At 41.2% G+C, this 20994-nt stretch overlaps 1 protein-coding gene across 2 annotated transcripts in view; it reads left to right on the forward strand.

The window, feature by feature from the left end:
* LOC132887851 (golgin subfamily B member 1-like) overlaps positions 1-20994 on the forward strand; it is a 225383-nt gene that overhangs the window by 196877 nt on the left and 7512 nt on the right. For both annotated transcript variants that reach the window (XM_060923586.1, XM_060923587.1), the window contains exon 28: positions 2984-3098. In XM_060923586.1, coding sequence (XP_060779569.1) covers positions 2984-3098 — 115 coding nt within the window. The remainder of the gene's footprint in view (positions 1-2983; positions 3099-20994) is intronic.

Consider the following 20994-nt stretch of genomic DNA (forward strand, 5'->3'; position numbering starts at 1 on the left):
GAACAAGGTAATTTGGAGTGATGAGACCAAAATTGAACTTTTTGGCCACAACCATAAACGTTACATTTGGAGAGGTGTCAACAAGGCCAATGATGAAAGGAACACCATTCCTACTGTAAAGCACGGAGGTGGATCGCTGATGTTTTGGGGATGTGTGAGCTACAAAGGCACAGGAAACTTGGTCAAAGTTGAAGGAAAGATGAATGCAGCACGTTATCAGCAAATACTGGAGGCAAATTTGCACTCATCAGTCCGGAAGCTGCACATGGGACGTACTTGGATGTTCCAACATGACAATGATCCAAAACACAAAGCCAAGTCGACCTGTCATTGGCTACAGCAGAACAAAGTGAAGGTTCTGGAGTGGCCATCTCAGTCTCCTGACCTCAGTATCATTGAGCCACTCTGGGGAGATCTCAAACGCGCAGTTCATGCAAGACAGCCCAGGAATTTACAGGAACTGGAGGCTTTTTGCCAAGAAGAATGGGCAGCTTTACCATCTGAGAAAATAAAGAGCCTCATCCACAACTACCACAAAAGACTTCAGGCTGTCATTGATGTTAGAGGGGACAATACACGGTATTAAGAACTGGGGTATGTAAACTTTTGATCAGGGTCATTTGGATGTTTTTTGTTGTCATTATGATTTAAAAATAGAAAACACAGTTGTTTATCAATAAATGGCTTCACCCAACCACTAACCATGAGTGGGGAAAAAAGTTTGTGTTATCATTCATATTCTCTGAAAAAAGGCCAAGAAAGCAAAAATTCTGCCAGGGTATGTAAACTTATGAGCACAACTGTATCAATCATAAATTCATGCTAAATAATACAATTTCACTATGCTGTCAAAAAAAATTATTGCAGCAAGCTAAAACTGTGTGTGGGGGGGTGGAAGTAAGGTGTGAGGCCCATAAAATATTGAAATGGGTGAGCAGTCTTTCTGATCTAGTCAACAATGGATCAAAGAGATAACTGTGGCTAGAGACTGAGATCTTCACACCTTTTGGTGCCCACAGAGACAGAGATCCTCACACCTTTGATGCCTCCAGACATGTGCTTAGTTTACACGTACCCGGGTATGTATAGAAACGGATAACCCCACCTCTCCGTTTTCAAAAATATCCACGATTACACCAGACCGTTCTCCAAAATATCTGCATTTACACGGATCTGCATAGATACACGGCTAAGCGCTATTATGAGCATGCCAAACATATAGGTGGCAGTATAAGGAGAAGTATAAAGCCATATTAGCCTATCAGAATCATGAAAATACAAATGACATGACAGTGGCGGCGGCGTTGCTAAGCAGCAAGCCTTTGTCTTGGTGGGAGGAAAAGTGCCTGAAAAACTGCGACCCTCCTCGCAGTCCTTCTCCTCTGCTCCTCATAAAGCAGTTGTAGTCCTATTTGCAAATGCAAACAAACCAAAAGTGTTTGCAAATATATAAAAGGGACGACCACCCGTGTTGCATCCATGAGACCATCAAACCAAAATATTGAGCGCCTGATGCAAATATTGTTCTGTGACGCGTATCATGACTTCGGGAAAACCTAAAACTCCCTTTTCCACTATTTACACACAGGCATGAAAACAGAGTTTTCAGAAATCTCCACTTTGCCCGGAGTTTTCAAAGATATCCGTTTTCAGTGACTGAAACCTCCGTTTACGTGTAAATGAGAGGTGCAACCGCATAAATAAATATGCGTCTTCATAGATATCCGGCTACGTGTAAACGGGGCTATAGTCTACTGGAGTCCCAACACCTTCTGAGCTCTAAATCAAACTTTGATACAAAATTTTCTCACATTGGTCAACCCAGAGCACATGCGCGCATAGTTTATTTTATTTCAAAGTTTATAATGAGTTTAGTTATTGCAAATAACTTTTTGGGTTCATTTACAGCCCTGACTTCAGTTTTGCGATTATTACTGACCTTGATAATAGGTAATTAATGATGATGATATAATAATAGTATAATTTTTTAAATCAATAATGTTTCTCTTGTAATGGCATACATTCTCTTGGTACATGACACATTATGTATGTCTGGCCACACTCCCTTTTCCCATTTCACCGTTATATCACTAGTACCAAGTTCACATACACTGGCTACAATCTACACCACTCCAAAGCCATGACACTATCATTAGTCAGCAATAGTTAGGAGGCACGATAAGACAGTGGCATATTTCACACGATCTCGCAAGCCTACCTTTCTTATGTTCGATGTAACCGTTAACTAAAGTTCTTGACTTGTAGCTGTATGATTTTATGCATTGTGCTGCTGCCACATGATTGGATAATTGCATGAATTAGGTGTTCCTAATAAAATAGTTGTGGGTGGAATGTTTTGTTTCTAGTTAACTCGATTTCTAATTAATAGATCTAATTAGATTTATTTCCCAAAATATAAACAGACTAGTAGCCTAATTAGTGTGCTTAGCAAGCACACTATTGTTGTTCTTAAGTTAACTTTATTTAAACAAATCTAGTATACTAAACTAGTAGCCATGCAAGTACTAAGGATGAATGAATGAACACTGTATGTTCACGTCAGTGTTCTTGCAAGAGTCATATTTGACCGCTGGCTCACACCTGCATGAAGTTCCATCCTGTAAGATCCCAGTTGAATTGCTTATATCTAGTCTTGCCCTGTGGGAATGGGAATAATAATAATGCTGTTCCAATTTGTATCTATTTTGTATTTATTTCTAATAATATTATATTCCTATTCAGTTGCATCCTTAGTAGTTAGTGATTTAGCTACTACTGTGCCTGTTAATGCAACGCAGTCTGATTTATTCATCAATCTTCAATCATAAATTCTGTGTACTATAAAAGTGTTCTATTACTGCTCCTAAATTTCCAGTGAACGCTATAGTTGGTATCATTTCAAATACAGGGCTGACAGTATCGTATTAGCAATATTAATATATATTTTATATATATATAATGTGTGTGTTTGTGTGTGTCTCAGTATGGAACCCAGCCCTTCCAGATCTTCTCAGCGAGACTTCAGTATCCAGTTAGAACCTGAAGAGGAATGGGAAGCGCTCATTTTAGATCCGAAGCAACACCTGCTTATGCGCACAGTAAGTTTCACAAAATAAAATGCCCAGGTCCCAAATAAGCGTTGTGATATCTGGAAATCTCAGACAAAGTGAAGGTGTGGAACACCCCGTTGTTTCAGTCTGGCTTACATGTCTACTGACCAAATTCACCCACATGTTTCACAGTATTCATGATTCAAGAAACCTTTATTGTCCATGTCCATATGCGAGTATGCAGTGCATTGAAATACCATTTCCCTCAGGCTCCCCATGGTGCATTTATAGAGAAAAGAGAAGATTACAAAATAAGGTATATAAATAAATATCGATAGCTATTGAATTTTCTGGGGTCGAGAGCTTCGCCGGCAAAGCTCGGCAGGTTTAGATTGAGTAGGTCATGTATTTAGATGAATAGCTTCTCAAGTTTTTATCATACAAGCATGATAAACATATTGACAAACTTTACACTTTCCTATGTGCCCACTGCCAAATAATATTATAGTTTTTAAATTATGTAAATTAGATGAAGCATAAAGCTTGTCACCTTACTCAGTCAGACCTGAGTCAGGTGGTGTTTACATTAGACCATATCAGCGGATCATCAGATTAACATTTTTAAAACGATTCGCGTGCACACAGCAACGCCAATACACAATTCGCGTGCACACAGCAACGCCAATACACGGATACGCTAATCACATGACTAATTAGACGACACGTCACATGATCCCAGTGCATATCGGGCATGCGCAAGTCACTCACCACTTGCAAGTGGAAGGATGGCAAGCGAACACCTTCTCCAGCAGATAAACACACCTGGCTGTGATGTTCATGTTCTCACTGAGTTTAAGCGCCTGAAGGAGGTAAATAAGTTGAAATGTGTAAATAAACCTCAGTGCGGCTCAGCGCTTCCTCCTGCGCTCCAAATCACTCCGCCCTGAACAGCGAGTGCCCTGTGGAGGTTGCGCACTCCGGCCCTGCGCAGCTCACAGAGCGCGCGAGTGAAGCGCACGAGCAGTGATTCGGGACTGAGCCGCTGTGTGTGTGATCCCAACACCAGCGAATCAGGAAGGTGGATGTCACAGTGACGTTGTCCAATGACGACGTCAGCTAGAGCTCAGCACAGCGTTTCCTCGTTCCTCAATGTTTACACAGCACCGGATCAGATACGAACTGGGTTGAATACGTGAGCCCTGGCGGATTCAAGTTGTTCCACCTGTGGAGTCGTTTCCCAGCATTTTAATGTGAACGGACAGTGCATCCGCGACGAAAACGAGACGGATACGGTCTAATGTAAACACCACCTCAGAGTGCTGAGCTCCCACTTACACATTCATAAAAGACTATTCACATGGTAACGGCATGATAATCGCTTTCACTCTTTTGGTTTGGATTGGTTTCTCTTTTGCGGTGGGAACGCCCACTGTAAACAGGATAAAATATATCAGCTATAGTTTAGGCTACCTGTTTGAAGGTAAAACTTGTTGCGAGATGGCACAGCAATTTTGATGCTCAGGAGGCGCTTCGGATGAGTCAGGACAGCGATTCAATTCATGATTCAGGACAGCAATTCAGTTCAATCTTGAGAACTGTGACACTGATAATGAACGGTGTCATTTTGAACTTTGGCTCGATCCAGCCAAAGATCAACTCGAGTAAGTGTAAATATTTATGAGCATATCAGTTGATATACATGTGGTATAGTGCATAATCTTTGCGTGCTTCTTGAGTAAATAAAACACACACCGCCACTTGTTTGCTGTCTCTTTTCTTCGTCTTTTGCTGGCACTCTAATGATTTTGGCATGCTCTGATGTCAGTTTCAACAAATCTAAGCAGTATTTTCAGTCGTGAATTTTTTTGCATTCAGCACAAGTTCAGCTACAAAAATATTTATGTAGTATGTATATCATGATTGTACATTAAAAAAAAACAGATAATTGAAGCTGTTGTAAAAAGCAGTTTTAGAACTGTGTTGGAATGTGTGAAAAAACATTATCTTGCGCATTGTGACGAACCGTTTTGATCACTTGACCTGAGTTGGCAGTGGGAGGGGTCTTCACTCTTCTCATTGAATGGAATTTTTTACTCTTTTCATTTATACCCCTCCCACTGCCAACTTTTTATCCCAAAACAATAGAACATACATTTTTATACCCCCCTGCAAACAAAATGGAGGTGGGGTGGTGGTGATGGGAATCACCCTGTCCGTCTGTCCATGTGTCTTGTAAGCGCAACTCCTCCTAAATGGTTTGATGGATTTTGATGAAATTTTACATAGTTGCAGTATAACCACCTGAAGATGTGCATGAAGGAAAATAATCCCGGTTCAATGTTTCAAAGGGGAGATAATTCAACTTATTCCCTTACATATGGCAATATATGATGACAGGCTCATAAGCGGGGAGTATCCTATAGTGAGTTTACTCACAGTTCTAGTTTGATGGCCAGTTAATTGTCCAAATCAATGGAGCAGATTTAAGTTTTTGTGCTTGATGCATTCCTAAGACTGAACAGAATCACCTCAAGTGATCAAAACGATTCGTCACAGTGGGTAAGGTCATGCTTTTGCACACATTCCAACACAGTTCTAAAACTGCTTTTTACAACATCTTCACTTGTTTTTTTTTTTTTCCTCTTTAAAGTACAATCATGACATACATACTACATGGATATTACTGTAGCTGAACTTGTGCTGAATACAAAAAAGTCATATGACTTTGAAAATACTGCTGGGTCTTCCGGTATGGTGGCGGAGTGAAGCAGACGCATTGAGAGTAGCTCCTGAGCGATTTCTTCAACCCCTGATTATTACATCAATAGTGATCCTTAGTTATACTTAATTCGGCGTGGCAATAACAGACAGCGACTTGTAATGCCCAGAAAACCCTGCAACCAGAATCAGAAAGGAAAAAATCCTGTTGCTAACCCTAGCAGGATTCCAGTAGCTAAGCTAACAACAATGGCCGCCCCAGCTAACCGTGTGGAGCATGTAGAGACTTTGACCATCAGCGACTTGGTGGCGGAATTGGAGAAGAGTAGAACAGCGATCGCATCTGAGATACAAACCTCGCTGTCTCCAATCCAAACAACTTTAGATGTGGTTCGACTCAAAGTGGAGGATTTGGGTCCCCGTATAACTGAAATGGAAAATACACTCTCCAACCACAGTGACAGGCTGACCAGCCTTGAAGCGCAAGTGAAACAACTCCACGCCGAGAACAGTCAGCTTAAAAGCAAAGCAGAAGACTTAGAAAATCGCTCCCGTCATAACAATCTGAGAGTGGTTGGCCTACACGAGGACTGCGAGGGACGTTCAGCTGCAGATTTCATGTCTAAATTCCTTGTTGACGTACTGCAAGACAACACGTTCACCTCTCTGCCGGAGCTTGACAGGGCGCACCGCACGCTGAGACAGAAGCCGGGCACAGGTGAGCAGCCCCGGCCCATGATCATCTGCTTTTTGCGCTACAAACAGAGGGAACAGGCGCTTGCCATAGTGAGGAAACGAGAACAACTTGTTTACCAGCGCCACAGGATCTTCATCTTTCCGGACATGAGCACTGACCTGGCCAAGAAGCGCGCCGCGTTTAAGGAAATTAAATCCAAACTGTACAAAAAAGGCTGCAAATTCACACTTCGCCACCCAGCTACACTCGCAGTCTGGCATCAGAACACCAAGCACAAGTTTTATACAGTACAGCAGAGGAGGCCGAAGAATTCTACAACCAACACCTGGCAAAATAAGCGGTCATGAGAATATGGGATGGATATTTTGATTTGTTGACCGTACGTGTCGGCTCCTGTGACCCGCATCAAACTCTTTGCAACAGCACTAACTTGTGATTTGTGGACTATAACCATCGTGCCTCTTTTGTTTTATGCATGCGGGGGTCTGTCATCGGATCTTGGACATGGCTACAGCGGCGCATGTTTACGTGCTGATTACTTTATTTACAGACTGTATCCTGCTTTGGAATTCATGACATTTCCCAAACTGTGTTCATGCCAGGATCCGGATGAAATAACTCTATTAAGGTAACGGTGCAGTGTGTGTTACTGTAAGAGCATAGCTGTGCGTACATACATCACAAGTTCTCTTTTGATTTTATAATTAACCCGACGATTTATGTTGTTTCATGCTGGTTAAACTAAGTAAGATAACGGTGTCCTGATTGTTCTGCTATTTACTTCATTTCAATTTCTTATTTTTTTTTTTATAGACATTCTAGTGTTCCTATTGGTGTGTTTAAATGGTTCATATACAAGCTCAGCAGCACACTCTGTTTTAGGGATAGAAGTTTAGTGCTTTCACGTAGTTATTCCGGTGGTAGGTAAGTAGTTTTACCTGCAGCTCATCATAGGTAGGAAGATGAGCATAGGTGGGGGGTGGGAGAATAGGGAGGTTGGAAGGGATGGTTCTTGCTTGTTGTGGTTTGTTTTTGTTCCTCATGTTAAGTGTCCTTGTCCTCTTTTTAGTTTTTATCTCTTAGTTTTGCATTCAGGCACGGTGGTGTAGTGGTTAGTGCTGTTGCCTCACAGCAAGAAGGTCCGGGATCGAGCCCCGTGGCCGGCGAGGGCCTTTCTGTGCGGAGTTTGCATGTTCTCCCCGTGTCCGCGTAGGTTTCCTCCGGGTGCTCCGGTTTCCCCCACAGTCCAAAGACATGCAGGTTAGGTTAACTGGTGACTCTAAATTGACCGTAGGTGTGAGTGTGAATGGTTGTCTGTCTATGTGTCAGCCCTGTGATGACCTGGTGACTTGTCCAGGGTGTACCCCGCCTTTCTCCCGTAGTCAGCTGGGATAGGCTCCAGCTTGCCTGCGACCCTGTAGAACAGGATAAAGCGGCTAGAGATAACGAGATGAGATGAGTTTTGCATTCAAGTCAGCATGCTTACTTCTCCTGCAACATTGAACTAGTCTTGCTCATGGCAAATTATTTTACTACTTTATAACAAATAATCGAAATGGAGTACTGAGTAGAAGAGGCTCTGTCAAGATTATTTCCTGGAATGTGGGGGGCCTGAATGGCCCTGTGAAACGGGCTAGAGTGTTTTCTCACCTGAAACATTTAAATGCAGATATCATATTCCTACAAGAAACTCACCTGCGCACTACAGACCACAAACGACTTAGTAAACCCTGGATAGCTCATATTTTTCATTCAATGTTCAATTTAAAAACGAGAGGCACAGCCTTTCTGATGAATAAAAAAGTTAACTTTGTTCACTCCAGCACTGTGTGTGATCCCAATGGCCGATTTATTATAGTTACTGGCTTTCTCCACCAAATTCCAGTTGCTCTAGCGTCTGTATATGCCCCAAACTGGGACGATATAGAATTCATTAAGAAACTTATATCATTAATCCCTGATCTATGTAGTTACAAACTAATATTTGGAGTGGACATAAATTGTGTGATGTACCCTTGTCTAGATAGGTCTAGCTCTAGAACAGCCACCCAATCCAAGATGTCACAGGCTCTGGCCGCTTTTTTGGCTCAGTGTGGCAGTGTCGACCCCTGGAGAATCTCTCACCCAACTGACAGACAATATTCCTTTTATTCGCATGCCCACAATTCTTATTCACACATAGATTACTTTTTTATAGATGAGACTCTACTCCCCTTTGTAAAATCAGTTGAGTACTCCTCTATAGTTAACTCTGACCACTCCCCTGTGGTACCGTACTTGACCTACAGTTTGAGGCCCAACATAGAGTGAGTCGCACTTGGAGACTGGATCCCACACCCCTATCCGATGGTGAATTTTGTAAACGTATAAATCAGTCAATCGGCTGTTTTGTAGAAACCAACAAAAATGAACACACTAGCTCATCCTTGTTATGGGAAACACTCAAGGCTTTTCTCAGGGGGGAAATAATGTCATATGCTGCTCACACCAACAAGGTGTTAAAGAGGCGTTTGACCGAGCTCTTAGAAGCTATAGCTGATGTGGACCGCCGATGCTCTGCACTACCATCTCCAGAGCTATTCAAGGAGAGACTTGCTCTCCAGACCGAGTTCAATCTCTTGTCCACTAGAGACGCAGAGAAAATGATACTTAAAGCCAGAGGATTACTATATGAACATGGGGATAAGGCCGGTCGCCTTCTCGCCCATCAGTTGAAGAGTAGGGTAGCTTCACAGCAAATATCTGAAATTATAAATGATTCAGGTACACCGACAAGGATCCCTGACGAAATTAATAGGACTTTCAAAACCTACTACTCCAATTTATATAAATCTGACTTACCTGATGATGATGGTGTCATGCAAAACTTCTTCCATGGACTCAGTATTCCTAAGTTAACACCTGAACAATGGGAAAAGTTGGAGACACCGCTATCTCTCAGTGAAATAACCAACGCCATTAAACTAATGCAGAGTGGGAAGTCCCCGGGGCCGGATGGCTACCCTGTGGAATTTTATAAGAAGTTTTCTGAACAGTTAGCACCACTGCTTTTAGAGATGTATGAGAACTCTCTCCAAGAAGGTAAATTACCACCAACACTCAATCAGGCAAGGCAAGTTTATTTATATCGCGCATTTCATACACAGTGGTAGTTCAATGTGCTTTACAGAGGTAAAGGCAAAACAGTAAACAATAGAAAATAAAATTACATAAAATAAAGGGGGAAGAAGAGAGAAAAATAAAAATGAGAATGAAACAATAGTAGAAATAAAGTAATAATGAAGTAAAAGTTCAGTAAAAAACAGCAGAATAAAATGGAATAAAAGTTAAGTTTAAAACGCGCAAAGACTGTAAAAGTTAAGTAAAGTTTAAAACATGTAAAGATGATGATATTTATCAGTTAGCAGAAAGCATCTGAAAACAGCTTGGTCTTTAGTCTAGATTTGAAGCTGCCAACAGCAGGAGCATTTTTGATGTCCTCTGGGAGTTGCTTCCATAGCTGTACTGCATAGTAGCTAAAAGCTGCTTCACCACACTTTGTTTTAACAACAGGTTTTACCAGTAAATTTTGCTGCTGCGATCTGGTAGATCTGATTGGGTTAGGCCGCTGCAACATATCGGAGAGGTAATTGGGCCCTGTACCATTTAGAGATTTGTACACCAGCAGCAATGCTTTAAAGTCAATTCTGTAGCTTACTGGAAGCCAGTGAAGGGACCTTAGAATTGGAGTAATGTGCTCTGTTCTTTTTGTTCGGGTGAGAACCCTAGCCGCTGCATTTTGAATCACCTGAAGTCGTTTGATGGTCTTTTTTGGCAGGCCTGTGAAAAGGCCATTGCAGTAGTCAACCCTACTAGAGATGAAGGCATGTATACAGTTAGATCCATAAATATTTGGACAGGGACAACATTTTTCTAATTTTGGTTCTGTACATTACCACAATGAATTTTGAACAAAACAATTCAGATGCAGTTGAAGTTCAGACTTTCAGCTTTAATTCAGTGGGTTGAACAAAATGATTGCATAAAAATGTGAGGAACTAAAGCATTTTTAAACACAATCCCTTCATTTCAGGGGCTCAAAAGTAATTGGACAAATTAAATAATTGTAAATAAAATGTTCATTTCTAATACTTGGTTGAAAACCCTTTGTTGGCAATGACTGCCTGAAGTCTTGAACTCATGGACATCACCAGATGCTGTGGTTCCTCCTTTTTAATGCTCTGCCAGGCCTTTACTGCAGTGGTTTTCAGTTACTGTTTGTTTGTGGGCCTTTCTGTCTGAAGTTTAGTCTTTAACAAGTGAAATGCATGCTCAATTGGGTTGAGATCAGGTGACTGACTTGGCCATTCAAGAATATTCCACTTCTTTGCTTTAATAAACTCCTGGGTTGCTTTGGCTTTATGTTTTGGGTCATTGTCCATCTGTATTATGAAACGCCGACCCATCAGTTTGGCTGGATTTGAGCACACAGTATGTCTCTGAATACCTCAGAATTCATCCGGCTGCTTCTGTCCTGTGTCACATCATCAATAAACACTAGTGACCCAGTGCCACTGGCAGCCATGCATGCCCAAGCCATCACACTGCCTCCGCCGTGTTTTACAGATGATGTGGTATGCTTTGGATCATGAGCTGTACCACGCCTTCGCCATACTTTTTTCTTTCCATCATTCTGGTAGAGGTTGATCTTGGTTTCATCTGTCCAAAGAATGTTCTTGCAGAACTGTGCTGGCTTTTTTAGATGTTTTTTTAGCAAAGTCCAATCTATACTTTTTATTCTTGAGGCTTATGAGTGGCTTGCACCGTGCAGTGAACCCTCTGTATTTACTTTCATGCAGTCTTCTCTTTATGGTAGATTTGGATATTGATATGCCTACCTCCTGGAGAGTGTTGTTCACTTGGTTGGCTGTTGTGAAGGGGTTTCTCTTCACCATGGAAATTATTCTGCGATCATCCACCACTGTTGTCTTCTGTGGGCATCCAGGTCTTTTTGCATTGATGAGTTCACCAGTGCTTTCTTTCTTTCTCAGGATGTACCAAACTGTAGATTTTGCCACTCCTAATACTGTAGCAATTTCTCGGATGGGTTTTTTCTGTTTTCGCAGCTTAAGGATGGCTTGTTTCACCTGCATGGAGTGCTCCTTTAACCACATGTTTTCTTCACAGCAAAATCTTCCAAATGCAAGCACCACACCTCAAATCAACTCCAGGCCTTTAATCTGCTTAATTGAGAATGACATAACGAAGGAATTGCCCACACCAGCCCATGAAATAGCCTTGGAGTCAATTCTCCAATTACTTTTGGTCCCTTTAAAAACAGGGTGGCACATGTTAAGGAGCTGAAACTCCTAAACCCTTCATCCAATTTTAATGTGGATACCTTCAAATGAAAGCTGAAAGTCTGGACTTTGTCCATGTCCATTATATAACTATAACTTGAATATGTTTCAGTAAACAAGTAAAAAAAACAAAATTTGTGTCAGTGTCCAAATATATATGTATCTAACTGTAAGTTTTTCCAGATCATTTTTTGACATAAGTCCTCTTAGTTTGGAAATGTTTTTTAGGTGATAAAATGCCGATTTAGTGATTGCTTTCATATGACTGTCAAAGTTTAGCTTGCTGTCAATGAAAACACCAAGATTTTTAACCATATCTTTTGTTTTAATCCTCTTTGTGTCAAGAATAGTGGTAATCCTGAGTCTTTCATCTTTTTTCCTCAAATAGAATCACTTCTGTTTTATCTGTGTTCAGCTGAAGAAAATGTTGTGACATCCAGTTGTTGATTTGGTCGATACACTGGTAGAGACATTCAAGGGGGGGCATAATCATTAGGTGATTAGAGCAAAATAAATTTGGGTGTCATCTGCATAGCAGTGATACAAATTTGAGTTGTTCTTGATAATTTGTCCAAGTGGGAGCATATAAAGGTTGAATAGTAATGGTCCAAGGATCAACCCCTGGGGGACACCACAGGTCAAGGACATTGATGTTGAGGTACAATTTCCCATGGTAACAAAGAAGCTTCTATCTTTTAAGTATGATTTTAACCAATTGATAACTTTACCAGTCAACCCAACCCAGTGTTCAAGTCGATATAGCAGTATGTTGTGATCAACAGTATCAAAAGCTGCACTGAGGTCCAGTAACACCAGGACCGATGTTTTGCCTGCATCAGTATTAAGACGTACTGTATGTCATTTATAACTTTAATCAGCGCTGTTTCAGTGCTGTGATTGGCACGAAATCCTGACTGAAAGTTATCAAAAAAGCTGTTTGATATCAAGAAGGCAGTTAATTGATTTGAAGACAATTTTTTCAAGGATTTTCCCGATGAATGGTAGATTTGATATTGGCCTGTAGTTGTTCAATACTGAAGCATCCAGATTATTCTTTTTAAGTAGGGGCTTTACAACGGCTTTTTTAGGGACACAGGAAAAATGCCAGTCTCTAGGGATGTATTTCTGATCTGAAGCACATCTGTAATTATGAGGTGAAGAACAGACTTAAAAAAGTTGGTGGGCAGAATGTCCAATTCAGATGTTGAGGAACTGAGATTTTGTACAGTTTTTTCAAGAGTCTCGTAATCAGTCGAACAAAATTCTGACAATGTGTTGAAATTGTCTGTCTATGTCACTGGTGATTGCAGCTTTTCAGTTATTTGCAACTGAGATATATTATGAGCAATATTCTGCCATATTTTATCAATTTTACCTTTGAAGAAGGATGCAAACTCATTGCATTTATTAACTGAGAGAAGTTCAGGTGCTAATTGTGGTGGGGGATTAGTTAGCTTCTCTACTGTTGAAAATAGCGCACAGGCATTGTTCATATTCCTGTTGATGATGTTGGAGAAGAAAGACTGTCTTGCTTTACCAGTTTCATAATTATATTTACAAAGCATCTCTTTATGGATTTGATAATGGATGTGAAGTTTAGATTTGTGCCATTTTCTTTCAGTCTTCCTACATTCTCTCTTTAGCAGTTTAACAGCTGGGTATTGCTTCCATGGTGCTTTCTGCTTGTCATTGACTCTTTTGATTTTGAATGGAGCAATATCATCCATAATTTGGGTCATATTTAAATTAAAAATTTCTAGTAAGTCGTCTACAGAGTCTGACATTTTAGTTGAGATCCGTGAGAGAGCTTGCTCAAAGAGAACACGTGTTGTCGTTTATGACTCTCCTACCCAAAGTCATTGAGCTGTTCTGAATGTGAGGGGACATATGCTGTGTTCACATATATACCGGTACGATAGTGGTATAACTGTATCGATACAAAGTATACCGGTACAGTTTAGTGCATCTGTCCACACTAGCGAGAAATGTTTGCGGTTTTCTTTCACGGTAGTTGAAATGCGCGTGTGCGAAATGTTTCCGTGGTTACCAAGTAACTTCCTTCCGAGAATATGGCGGATGAAACAATGTGTGTGTGCTTTTTGTTGTCAATGTACAGTCTGTATTTCTGGTGGTCATTTATTCAGTCGAATCGTATAAAACGTGCGAGGCAGTTGAGAAAGAAACAAAGAAAACAAATCTCCGTTCTTCACTATTTTATTCAGCGAAGACATGGATTGAGGCGTGTGACTTTGCGCATGCGCATTATATTTGTATCAATGCAGAACCGCTTCATCTGTCCACACTACAGCGAAGCGCTACAGTACCGATACTGTACCGGTACAAAACCCATACATTTGTGGGTTTCGTACCGATACAGTTATACCGCTACAGTACCGGTATAGTTGCTAGTGTGGACAGGTGTTGCGGTACGAAAGTAGTATCGTATCGGTACAAAATCCCTAGTGTGGACAGGGTAATAGAAACATCAAAGAAAACACAGAAATGATCAGATAAGGCCAGGTCAACAACAGTAGTAGAAACAGTAAGACCCTTTGCGATAACGAGGTCAAGGGTATGACCACGAGAGTGGGTCAGCCACTGTACATGTTGTACTAGGTTGAAGTTGTCAATAAGTGCAAGTAGTTCTCTGGCATAAGTGTTTTCAGGATTATCTACATGCAAGTTAAAATCCCCATATATAATAAGACAGTCAAACTTTAAGCAAATGACTGACAACAGTTCACCAAACTCTTCCAGAAAAACTTTGGCTGAATGTCTTGGAGGCCTGTAAATAGTTAATAACAATATGTTAGGAGAGCATGTAACAAGTGCACATAAGTGTTCAAAGGATATAAAATCACCAAGTGAGGACTGTTTACATTGAAAAGAGGCTTTGAATATATTTGCGATCCCTCCACCTTTCCCATGTCGGGTAGCACTCATGACATTAAAATTTGGGGGAGCTGCTTCAATAAGGGTGGTAGCACTCTTTGCTTGATCCAACCATGTTTCAGTTAGAAGCAAAAAATCAAGATTGTGTTTGCAAATAAGATCATTAATTAAAAATGACTTGTTTGAAAGTGATCTAACGTTCAGAAGAGCTAGTTTTACAGAAAGTCTAGAAGTAATATCCGCTTGGGCACTCTGATGTTGTTTTGAAACAGGAAGGAGACTAGACTGGTTTACCCCCTGGGTTAAATATGCCCTATGTTTTCTCTTTCTTATCAACACAGGAATAGAGAATGGCATAGGCATACTGGGTCCCAGCTTGTTTTCAAAACTACACCCAATGCAGGGACTCACCGCACATCATACAAGACTCTCTGTATAGTCCATGAGGTTGGGAGGGGGAAGGAGTGGAGATGTCATATATTTTTTAGATGGTGAAAAAGATTGGTAGCCAGCTGAAAATCCTGGGCGAACACAGTTCAGTCTGTTGGTTGATTTTCGATGAACTGGGTACACTGCTTGTCGCGAATGATTTGGGCTGGAAAAAGAGAGTGCAGCCATTGGCAGCAGTCTCTGCATACTTTTAGGGAAATCCATGCAGGGGGGAGACGGGGATGGTACAATAAAGTCAGAAGAGCAAGACTGATTGGGACTTTGGTGAGGTCTTTGTGAGTGTCTCCATGGTGACTGTCTCTGTGACAGTCTCTGTGATACTTGCATGGGGTGGAGATGTGGATGATGCAGCCTTGGCATGATTGTCTTTGGTCAGGTCCTCAATCTGGATGGGCGATGCAGATATCTGTGGCTGCCCATTGTTAACAACACGCTCACATTCTCCATATGATTGTTGATGTCCTTGGCAGTCTGCCTCAGATGGCTGTGTGTCCTTGTTGAAGCATCTCTGTTTTGCTTGCATGGGTAGTTGTTTTGTCTTTGCAGAGGTTTTGTTGATATCTGCTCACAGACTGGGTCAGTCTGTGAGCACTTATCAGCAGTTCTGCCCAATGTTGGCTGAGAAAAGAATGCATGCTGGAGAGAGAGACTGTAGTGATCAGCCAAAACTTTGGTCCCAATCCGGCTGAGTTCAGTGCTATTTGGCCAGAAGAATTCTCTGCAATTCCAGAAAAGGTTAAAATTGTCTATGAAGTTCATACCAAATGAAAAACAAGTTTTTCCAAGTCAGGTGTTAAGACTGAAGAGTCTAGTAAATGCAAAACTCCCCCTTGCAGGGAGTGGGCCACTGATAAAAGATTGTATTCTAGTCTTGTAGAGGTCAGAAAAAAGTTTTCTTAAATCATCTTGGACAAACAGCTGTTCTCTGAAAACATCATTTGCTCCCACATGCACAACAATACGTTTGATAGTTTTATGCTCGGACATGAGTTTCAAAATGCTGTCTTTGGTGTCAGAGATGGATGCATTTGGAAGGCAGCAAATAATCATCCCATGTCCTTTAAATTGTCTTACAGTGGAATCACCAAGAACAAGGGTTGTGGGATCGGGTGGTGTTACGAGCTGCTTTTTGCCTCTTCTCACAGCTCTTCGGTTGTGGTGCGATCTCTTTCTATGATGTGCTTGTCCGCCTGAAAATTCCGCTTCCACATCCCTGAGGCATTCAAATTTGTTCTGAAGCCTTATGGGCTGTGGATTTTCCATAGGACTGTAAATCCTATTGTAGTTTGTAGACCTGGCTCTATTTCTAATAGCATGGCTGTGGAGCATGGGTTGCATAGTATCAGAATGAACTGGTGTTGAGGTAATTACTCTTCTGTTTTTATTTTTGGGCCTGCCACCCATCGTGTGCCAGTTTTCTGTACTCACATTTTACTCTGTTAGATCGATGTATTCACCCACTCGATCTGCAATGCCATCGGCCTGTCGGGGTGCAATCTCTGCGTTCTCAGCCACTGTTTCTGTACTCCTTTCGTGAGATATCTCTCTTAGTTCGTCCGTCTTTGGCAGGGCATCAATCTTTGATTCCAGGATAGAAATCCTCTGTTCTGGGGGCGTCATGGCTAAGGCGCCATACCATAAAGCCAGGGACCCGGGTTCGATTCCGACCCGAGGTCATTTCCTGATCCCTCCCCGTCTCTCTCTACCGCTCATTTCCTGTCCTGTCTCTACACTGTCCTATCCAATAAAGGTGAAAAAAGCCCAAAAAAAATCTTTAAAAAAAAAAGAAATCCTCTGTTCTAGTTCTGTGCATTTTCTGCAGGATCTCCTGGATTTTTTGCCCCCTGGCATTTTGTTTTAAAAGCTAACTTATCTTGTAAAGGTGAAAAATAAAATGAAGAAATAGTGGAAATTAAGTGAAAAAGTAAAAAAAAAAATAAAGATCAAGCAGGAGCAAAGCAAAGAAGCGTCCTACTTACTTGAGTAGGCGGAGCAAAAAGGCATCGATATCACTGATCCTTAAAAAGGATAAAGATCCCAAATTATATTCCTCTTACTGACCTATTTCTCTTCTTAATGTAGATGATAAACTCCTTGCTAAAGCCCTAGCTTGCAGAACGGGAACAGTTTTACCTTCCATTATTTCGATAGACCAAACAAGGTTTATAAAATATCGCCACTCTTTTACAAACATACGGAGGCTTCTCAACATCATCCACTCCCCGGCCCATCCAACTAGTCCAGAGATGGTTATTTCACTCAATGCAGAAAAAGCTTTCGACCGGGTTGAGTGGGGTCATCTGTTCTTTACACTAAACCGATTTGGAGAAAATTTTGTTTCCTGGCTACATTTACTGTATTCTTCACCACAGGCTTGTGTGTGTACCAATACTCAATGTTCACAGTTCTTCCCACTCTCACGCAGCATGCGACAAGGATGCCCAATTTCCCCCCTCCTTTTTGCTATTACTATTGAACCCTTGTCAATTGCTCTTAAAGCCAATAATTTTTTTCTGGAATAAAAAGAAGAGAAATCGAGCACAAGGTATCCTTATATGCGGATGACCTGCTCCTTTATGTTTCCAATCCAGCAATCTCCATCCCACACATTTTAACTACTCTCAAATCCTTTGGCACAGTCTCTGGGTACAAATTAAACATACAGAAAAGTGAATGCTTTCCTGTTAACCAGTTAGCCCGTGAACTACCACAGTCTAATATACCATTCAAATTATCCACTTCTAGATTTAAATACTTAGGAGTTATTATCACAAGCTCCATCTGCTCTCTTCTGGAGGAAAATTTTACATGTCTTTCAATCAAAGTAAAGTCAGATCTACAGAGATGGAATCGCCTACCTATTTCTTTTATAGGTAGAATACAATCCATTAAAATGAATGTGCTCCCAAAATATTTGTACTTATTCTAATGTTTACCCATTTTTTTGCCTAAACGGTTTTTCTCTCAATTGGACTCGATGATTTTAAATTTCATATGGGGAGGTAAAAATCCAAGAATCCGCAAATCTCTTCTCCAGAGGAGATGATCACATGGAGGTCTTGGTTTGCCCAATTTTCAGTCATACTACTGGGCAGCTAACTTGCATAAAGTTGCACTCTGGATCTCAGACACAGATAGTGAACGGGTTCACCTGGAGGCTAACTCCTGTCACTCTTCGTCTTTAAAGGCTTTGGTATGTAGCAGCCTCCCACTCAAACCCAAGCTGCATTCAACCAACCCCATAGTTATTAACACACTGAAAATCTGGCAGCAGGTGAGACACCAATTTGGCTGGACCTCTTTACCATTAGCTACAACTATTTGTAACAATCACCTTTTTCATCCAGCCAGGATCGATTCAAGGTTTTATTCCTGGAGCAGACAAGGCCTGTCCTGTCTCGGTGACCTATATGTTAATGGCCTTTTTGCTAGCTTTTCACAGTTATACTCCACATTTAACCTTCAGCAGTCTGATTTGTTTAGATACTTTCAAATTCGCAACTTTGTCAAATCCAACTTCTCAACTTTTCCACAGGCTCCACCGGCCTCGGGCGTCGACCATCATCTTCCAGTTGGTAGCTTATCGAAGGGACACATTTCCTTTATCTATAACCTTTTATCATCAACAACCCCACCTCCAGCCCTTCATAAGATCAGGACTAGTTGGGAGACTGAACTGGGCGTCACCTTGACTGATGGGTGGTGGGACGATGCACTACACGCAATAAATTCATCTTCCTCCTGTGCGAGGCTTACCCACATTGTTTAAGGTTCTGCATAGGGTTCATTATAGCAAGACCAGATTATCAAGGATTTACCCGAACCTTTCTGACATTTGTGATAAATGCTCTCAGGCGCCAGCAGACCTAGCTCTTATGTTCTGGTCGTACCCGGGCTTGGTGGAGTACTGGAAGTCCTTCTTTGATTTTATGTCAGAGGTACTACAACTAACATTAGTCCCATCACCTCAAATTGCTATTTTTGGAATTCCTGAGGAGGGGGCCAAAATGACTGCTAAACAACTTAATGTTCTATCTCAGGGGTCATCAAACTACAGGCCGACTCTGGCCCGCCACCCCCCTTTGACCGGCCCCTCTGCCCCCCACCACTTGAACCGGCCCTATGAGGCAATCCCCAAAAGTGGTCATGGTCTATTTTTTTAAATTGCTTTTTGGCAAATAATAACATGTCTGCATCTTGTATTTTGTTGATTTTATCAATTAAAATTGATATTTAGTTATAAAATGAACTATTCATATTTTCTGAATTTTCATCATATGCTCGCAATCAAGCAGTGACAGGCAGCGCACGTGCAGAGAACTGTCAGTGTTCAGGACAGCAAAATGGCTAGCGGTCAGCGAAAAGCTGACAGTGCAGAGTTTTTAAAGAACAGTGGACCACCAATTATTTTTTCGTTCAGTGTAAGGACTGTGCAGTTTGTCTTGTATGTAAAGAAAGTGTGTCGGTTTTCAAAGAATATAATCTGCGTCGTCACTACGAAACCCGCCACAAAGAGTATGCTAGTTTGCGAGGGCAAACAAGAGAAGACAGGATTCGGAGGATGAAATGCGGACTGGCTGCACAACAGAATGTATTCCTTCACCAAACCCAGATCAACCAGGCTGCTGTCCGAGCTAGCTATAAGGTAGCTCACCTACTGGCTACCCATGGAAAGCCGTTTACTGATGGGGACTTTGTTAAAGTATGCATGCTTGCTGTGGCCGAGGAGGTGTGTCCCGACAAGAAGGATGCGCTCAATGCGGCGAGTCTCTCCACACCTACTATGACCAGGCGAACCGAAGATTTGGGAGACAACGTGTATGACCAGCTGAATGAGAAAGCGTCAGAATTCGAGTTTTTTGCTTTGGCCATGGATGAGAGCAATGACGTGCAGGACACAGCACAACTGCTGTGATCTATTGATCTATTGCTCATATTATTATAATTTCACTGTTTTTTTAAAATGTATTTTATAGGCCTATTTATTTGACCTTTATTAAGTGCTGCACACAATTATTATTTATATTATTAATAATATCAACAGGCCTACCTACAATTTATAATTTTCCACTCACCTTTGCCAGTGTCAATCACCTCAACTAGGTAGATGTTTCTTACCTTGACAGCTTTGATGTTATTTTTATTAGAAAATAAATAAATGGAATATCTGTGGTATTTCAAATTAAAACAAAGTGTGAAGACTCGATTACTACTTTTGCAAACCACTAGTAAAGATAAACAAATATGTGCCAGGAATCAAGTGTTGATATAGTAGTGGGGATATAGTAGTGGGGATGGCTGTGCCAGGCTAGTAATCTCTACTACACAATGAGGCCTGCTGGTGGTCATATTTGTCTGGGTCATACAATTCTATGTTATATAGCTGACCCGACCCCGGCCCCCCATCACAGTCAGGGACGACAATGTAGCCCTCAGAGAAAAAAGTTTGGTGACCCCTGTTCTATCTTTTGCCTCACTAATTGCCTGTTGTCGAATTCTCCTCCTCTGGAAGAGTCACTTACCTCCTTCAAACACATCCTGGCTGCAAGACCTGTTATCTTTTTTACAACTGGAAAAAATCAAATACACCATTTGTGGTTCAGACAAATTCTACAGATGATGGCAACCTCTCATCTCTCACTTCCAAAGAATGCAATCAGTTGCACTGAACTAAAAATATGGCATGATGTTTAACGTCTCACTAGAGACCCAGGAAGTACATGCTGACAATATATCATGATGTCCTTTTCTGTTTTTTTTTTTTATTTATTATTGTTATTATTTTATCATTATTAGTTGTTGTTGCTGTTGATAAATGTACGTATTTTCTTGTCTCTGTTCTCTATAA

This window comes from Neoarius graeffei, chromosome 6 (genome assembly GCF_027579695.1).
Source record: "Neoarius graeffei isolate fNeoGra1 chromosome 6, fNeoGra1.pri, whole genome shotgun sequence".
NCBI lineage: Eukaryota > Metazoa > Chordata > Actinopteri > Siluriformes > Ariidae > Neoarius > Neoarius graeffei.